General features: G+C 67.0%; 1 protein-coding gene across 1 annotated transcript in view; it reads left to right on the top strand.

Moving 5' to 3' along the window:
• LOC112543923 (solute carrier family 12 member 9-like) overlaps window positions 1–6,772 on the top strand; it is a 44,831-nt gene continuing 38,059 nt past the window's right edge. The window contains exons 1-2 of the mRNA XM_075938147.2: window positions 1–275; window positions 4,811–4,945. Coding sequence (XP_075794262.1) covers window positions 104–275; window positions 4,811–4,945 — 307 coding nt within the window. The 5' untranslated portion in view covers window positions 1–103. The remainder of the gene's footprint in view (window positions 276–4,810; window positions 4,946–6,772) is intronic.

The following is a 6,772-nucleotide window of genomic DNA, read 5'->3' as shown; positions in this document are numbered from 1 at the left end:
CTGCCGGCCGGCCGGGGCCAGGGGCGGGGCTGCGCTGCCGGGACAGGCCCGCCCCGACTCCCCGAAGTGGCCGGGCCAGGCGCTGGGCTCGGGCGGCGGCGCCATGGCGGGCTCGGAGCGCAGCCCCCTGCTCACCTACCGCCTCTGCAGCAGCGTCTCGGTGGAGGAGCCCCGGCCGGGCGCGGCGCGGGGCTCCCGCAAGCTGCGCACCTTCCTGGGCGTGGTGGTGCCCACCCTGCTCTCCATGTTCAGCGTGGTGCTGTTCCTGCGCCTCGGTGAGTCGGGCAGAGCCAGCGCCCCGGGACCCCCAGCCCGGCTCCCGGGGACTCCCCGGGGACCCCCAGCACACCCCCCAGGGACCCCCATCTTGCCCCCCCCAGGGACTCCCAGCCCAGGTCCCAGGGACTCCCCAGGGAACCCCAGCACACACCCCCAGGGACCCCCATCTTGCCCCCCCAGGGATTCCCAGCCCAGGTCCCAGGGACTCCCCAGGGACCCCCAGCACACACCCCCAGGGACCCCCATCTTGCCCCCCAGGGACCCCCAGCCCAGTCTCCCAGGGACTGCCAGCCTGGCTCCCAGGGACCCCCAAACTGTCCCCCCCCCAAGGGACCCCCAGCCTGCCCCCACTTGGGATCCCTGAGGACTCCCAGGGGCACACCAAATCTATTCCCCGGGGACCCTCTGTCCCCTGACCTAGCCAGCCATGACCCTCAAATCGGACTCTGCCAGCCAGTCTTAGCCCCCTAACTTGGCACCCCGGGAACACGCCTCCCCCCACACTCTCCAGTGCCCGTTGCCTCCTGTTACTCTTATACCTGGGACCTGATTCCTAGAGGTGTGAGGAGGGTTCCTGGCGTCCCAGCCACCTCTTGGTACCCAGCTCCCCTAGTGCTGGTACCTTGGGGTCCCTTGTAGCTCCCGCTCCACCCCCAGCATCCTCACACCTGCCCAGCAAGCCCTTTTCAGTCCCTCACGCACTCCCAGTACTCCCCAACTCCTCCCCACACAGCCCTGACCCCCCTCTAACCCCCACTGCTTTCCCATCCCTTACCCCAGATTACCAGCCCCCTACCCCTAACCTCCCTGACCCCAGCCCGTCAACCTCCCCAGCGGCAGCCTCTCTCCCTAGCCCCCAACACCTGCCCAGCACCCAGGCCTCTGCCCCAGCCCCTCAATCCACATCCCCAAACCTGCCCCAGCAGCACCCCATGTGTCTGGCACCCCTCCTCCAAATCAGCAGCCGGTGTCCAGAGTTCCTGGAAAGGCCCTGCCTCAGGCCCGGCCCCAGAAATACTAAGGTGTCTTTTCCCAGAGTTTGGGGAGCAAGCCGGCTGGCGGCGTTGCTGGCAGCTGGGGAGATAAAGCCCAGAGCCAGCGGGGGCCGAGCAAGCTGCCCCGGGCCACCTGGCTCTGCTGAGCTCCCTGGTGCAGCCTGCCTAGGTGCATGCTGGCCCCCTGCCACAGGACGGCCCTGGCCTGGCTGTGTTCCTGGCCGGGGTGCAGGCCCAGGTGTGTTTACCTGCTGGAGACAGACAGACACGGCTCCCGAAGCCGGTGCCTGCGAGGTGCTGCCGGCTTGCACCGCAGGCCCCGCCTCCCAGTGCCACCTTCCTCATACTCATACAAACCAGAACCGAGAAAAGCCAAAGGGGGAGGGGGCCGACTGAGCCAGCAGCACCCGCTGGAGCCTTCCCAGCCCTCACCGGGGAATGTGGAAGTAAAACTGCTTTTCTGTTGCACTTTCTGGTTGCTGGGCTTGGCTCACATGAAGTCGGGGGGTCGGGGCCCTGCTGGGAACGTCTGCTCCCGGCCCTTCATGTTTGACTGAGGAGCTGGCGTCTTCGCGGAAGCCCCACCCTGGCCTCTCTGAGCCATTTTCTCTCGCCCCCCCCCCCTCCCGGGCTTGGTGTGGTCTGGTGGACACGTCGTGGGTCACCCCGAACCACGTGGGGTTGGCGCGAGGGATGCCCCTGACGAGGCAGAGATCTGCCAGCCTGGGGCGATCCCCTCCCAGGAGTGTCCGCCTCACATCCCTTGGGACGAGAGGGCCACCCAACGGTGCTCGACTCCTGCTGGGAGTGGTTCTTGTCCTTGGTGCAACGGGAGGCCGGTCTGGAGTCTGTTCCACCATCCGCTTAAGTGCTGCAGGCTCCTAAGTCGGTGTGAATTCAGTCCCCAGACTGGGTGTCCATCCACCATGCCCAGTGCCGTGGAAGGCAATGGGACTGCCTGGGTGCGACCGAGGGCAGAATCAATCCTGGACCAGGCCAGGGGACCCCAGCCGAGGGGGGAGGGGTTGCAGGGCTGGTCCTTAGAGAAAACAGCCTGTCACCTGCGAGATCTGCTCCCAGTGCAGACTCCCTGCTAAAACCCACCCCCAGTGCACCCCTCCCCAAATCCGCTTGGCTGAAACCCAGCCTCCCGTATTCCTCACCCCTTCCGGCCCCACCTGCCCCCGCCCTTCCCTGCTGCCCCACTCCTGCTCCTTCCACGTGGGCTGCGAATCGGTCCCCTCTCTCTGCTGCTCAGGCCCTTCGGTGCCATCTCCCAGAAGCTGCCCGACTAGCCTCCCCGGCTCCCTTCAGGCCTGCCCGGGGCTCGGCTCCGCTGCGGGGCCTTGAGAGAGATTCCTGCTGGCGGGGGCCCCAGGGCAGGACCTCGCCAGCTTCTGATGGGACCCCCCTCCGTGTCTAAGGGCGTGTCTGCAGTGCAGTCTCGGGAGGGGGGAGCTAACTTAGCTAGCTTGGATACCGGAGCCGTGTGTGGTTCGGTGTGGGCTGAGCCGCGGCGTCACCGCTAGTATTACTCCTGCTAGCGGGATTAAAGCCGGCCGGGGTACGGCTGCCGGGAGCTGCCAGCACACCCCGTGACGGCAGGGCGGGCCCATCCCAGCGCTCTGGGCTTCCCCAGGGCCGAGGCGCTTTCCTGTTTGATCCCCGGTTCTCATCCTGTGACCAGTTCGGAACGGGAAGGAAAACCCAGGCACATGCCTGAGTAACTTCCTGTGACAGTTCCCCGGGCTGACCACCTGCCGCTCCCTTCACCTCTCCCACCGCAGCGCGGAACGGCGGAGGGTTTCACGCGGATCCCTGCCAGCTCGGGTGCGCTGGGGGCTCCTGCATGTCGGCCCCTTCGTCTGTTGTGCCGGGCGTGCGTGTCAGACTCTCCCCGCCAGGAGCGACCACAGCCCAGCTTGGGAACTCCGCGTCCCAAGAGGAAGCTTTGCTGCGGTCTGGGCAGGAGCGGAAGGGGAGCCTGAGATGCTAGTTTCTGGCCTGTGTTGTGGGAGAAGCCACATGAGTGTGACTGCAGTGGGCCCCATGGTGTGAAATCAGCCAGTTTCAGGCAGCTGCCCTGGGGGAAGCCCTGCTCAGGAGGGGGACTGGGTCAATTTCATGCTGCTGACTGGGGAGCCAGGAGCCTAGCTGCTGATTTTGCAGCAGCCGCGCCCCCGCCCCCCCCGCCCGGGCCTTGCCTACCCCAGCCGTACAGCAGAGTCCCCCCCACTGGCTTCAGGGCTGCTGGGCGCTGGCGACAGTCGGGCCCTGGGCACCCAGAAGGGGAGCCCCCCAGATTAGAGGCTGCCTCTTGAAGCGTGATCCTGCGGCTTTGGAGGGCGCCGGGGCAGCCTCTCAGCAGGGTGTAGCCCTGGCTGGTGCAGGCCGGCCCGTGTGCCTTGCCTCGGCTCTAGCCTCTGGCAAGCAGGGCTCATGCCTGTTGCATTCGTCAAGGCCTGGGCATCAAAGCCTCCAGGACAAGGAGGCCAGTGTACTTGGCGGGGCTATCTGCCGCACTGCATCTTGGGATGGCGGCACCGGGAGCGCTCCCCATCCGGGTCTGGGTCCCCGGGGGAGGGGGGCCAGTGCCCGTGTCATGGGGCCTTGCTGCCTTTGTCCCGGCTGGGGCGGCTGTCAGGGTGAGGCGCCAAGCCCCTGTGCTGGGTGCCCGGGGGTCCTACGGGCCTCGCCCTGGGTGCAAAGGGGTCACAGCGGGATTTACACTAGCCCAGGCTGCGAGAGGGAGCCTGCTCCCCGGCAGTGCAGGTCTTGCAGTGTGGCTCCTGGCTCCTGGCCCGGTTTGGGGGGGAGCGCTCCTGGTTGGGGCCTGGCCCCTTGTTTCCAGCGCATTGGGGGTGCCCGTGTGCTCCCTGGGTCACAGCTCCACAGGGCCTTTCCAGCGGTCCCATGGAGCCCTTCAAGCCAACGCCCGCCCTTCCTCCAGGCTGACGGGCCTCCCTGCCTCTGCGGCTGAGCCCGGGGCTCCAGCCCCGCCCGGGGAGCCTTTCCGCTGAGCGGCGCAGCTGAGCCGGGCTTGGCAGGGGCCGCCGGGCGTGTCTGCCGGCTGGGAGCAGCGTAGGCCCGAGCTTGGCACCGGGAACCGAAGGTGCAGATGAGATCCCGGGCCGTAACGGGTTCCCTGCTGGTCCCCCTCAGCCCTGTGCTCTCCCGGCAGGGCCAGGCCGAGATCTGGCTCCCATCCGGATCCCTTTCAGCCAGCTCCTTAATGGCTCTTTGCTACAGCGGGCCAGAGAGGGGACCCCCCCCCCCGCCCTGTCCCCCTGTCCTGTGCTGTTCCAGGGGCCAGCTGCAGCCCCCTGTCCCCGCCCCTCTCTGGTCTGTAGCAAGGCAGCTGTTCTTCCAGATGGGGAGCAGGATTTTGGGGGGGTGGCAGGGGATGGACCCCTTCCCCCCGGGCTGCCCAGGACTCCTGGCTGTGTCCCCACCCGTGCCACCAGGAGCAGTTGGCCAGCGGGAGGTGGGGGCTCCGTGCCAGGCTCACCTTCCCCCTTCCCCCCCCTCTGCGGCAGGGTTCGTGGTGGGCCAGGCCGGCTTGTACGAGGCGCTGGGCATGTTCGTGGTGGCCTACGTCATCATCGGCATGACGGTGCTCTCGGTGTGCGCCATCTCCACCAACGGGGCGCTGGACGCCGGCGGCGCCTACTGTATCCTTCCCTGACCCCCATCCCCTCTTGCCAGCCCAGCCAGGCGGCTGTGTGCTGCTCCCCTGGCATGCGATGGGAGGGTGTTGGGGGGCTCTGCCCCCCATCCCCACTGCCTGGGCCCTGTGGGCAGCAGCTGGTGCCCCGGAAAGGGGTCAGCGGTGCCCGTTTGCCAGGCTTGGCTTTTCACTGCACCCACCCCCCTTCCCAGCTGGCCTGCGGCCTCAGATGACCCCATGGCTCCAGCAAGGGGGCAGGGGGGAATCCCCGCCAGCCTTAACTGGAACTGCCTTAAAAAGGGAAGCTGAGGGCAACAGGCTCCCGCAGCCACTTGGGAGCCGGGCCAGGGCGCTGTGGCTGGGCCATTCCCAGTGCTTCTGCTAGACCTGCCCCCCCCCCCCCCATCCCCTGCGCCTGCTGTAGAGTCAGGGCATGCTGGCCTGGAACCAGCGCTTGCCCTGCACAGCCACCAGCTTCCACAGGCCCCGGGGGAGGGCAGGAGCTGCTGATCTGCCCACTGCTCTGGGGTATGCTCATTGCTTAGGGTCACTCTCACGGGACTGGGGAAGGTTATCAGTTCTAGCCGCTTGTGCTCGTGCTGCTTGTGCTCTCCTATGGAGCTGAATTCTCCCTGCTGCCAAGTCCCCCTCCCACTGGAGCTCTCCTGCAGGATCTCGGTTCCTCAGGACGGGTTCTTCCCGCCTTAGCGACACTCCCAGACACTCACCCCCACTAACAGCGCGCGTCTGAGAGGGCTGGGTACTCAGCACTCACACGCTGACCCCTCATATGTCCCTGGACTCAGCTGGCTGGGTTCACAGCAATGCCCCCCTGCACCCTCATCTGCCTTTGGGCTCCGTGGGCTGGATTAAACAGCACGTTAAGCTGCCATCCTCATAAGCCCCCAGGTTCAGCACCCGCATCCCCACTTTCACCCCACAGTCATTCACTGGTCAACCACACGACGAGCAAACCCCACAGGACTTTGGGCACTGCAGGGATCTTTAGTGTGGGTACAAGAAGTGTTGTTGCAGAGCAAATGGGGAAGCCAAAACAACCCCCCTTGAGGAAGAGTGAGTGAAAGAGAAAGAAAAAGAGAGAAGCAACCAGCTTAACAATGAAAGTGATTTATTATATATAGCAGTGGTCCCCAACCTTTAGAGGCGCCCGGGGGTGGGGCCACTCATGCGCCGGGCGCCCGGGGGCGGGGCCACGCGTCCTGGGGCACGCCAGGGGACAGGGATGCCCTTGCACCCGGCGCCAGCATGTGCCCCAGGGCCGGGGCTGGGGCCGCCCGAGCGCCGTGGGCCTGGGGCCGGCGCCTGAGCCACGTGCCTGGGGCCGGCACCGGCACCGCTCAAGTGCCCACATGTGCCCTGGAGCTGAGGCCACCTGAGCACCGCGCACCCGGTGCCGGTGCGTGTCGTGCGCCTGGGGCTGGCCCCTCCCATGCGCCGGGGGCGGGGCCGGCCCAGGTTGTCGGCGGGCGCGCATGCTTGTCCAGGCCCCACCCCTGCCTGTTCCCTCTGGGCAGCGCTGTTGCCTCCCGCCGTGGCGCTTAGCTGACTTCTGCACCACTCAGCTGGGCCGCCGCCCACGGGGAGCGTGGAGCCCAAACGGCCGCTTGCGCCGCTTACTCCCGCTTGGCGGCCCGGCTGAGTGGCGCAGAAGTCAGCCGAGCGCCACGGCGGGAGGCAACCGCGCCGCCCAGAGGGAACAGCCAGCGTTTCAGCGTTAGAGTCACAGACATCGGGCTACTATTTACAGCCGCTCCCCGAGTCACGACCACCTCCACTTACGACCATCCGCACTTACGACCAAAGTGGTCGT

The sequence above is a fragment of the Pelodiscus sinensis genome, chromosome 10 (assembly GCF_052426305.1).
Source record: "Pelodiscus sinensis isolate ZL-2025 chromosome 10, ASM5242630v1, whole genome shotgun sequence".
Taxonomy (NCBI): Eukaryota; Metazoa; Chordata; order Testudines; family Trionychidae; genus Pelodiscus; species Pelodiscus sinensis.
This window is presented reverse-complemented; position numbering and strand designations above follow the sequence as displayed.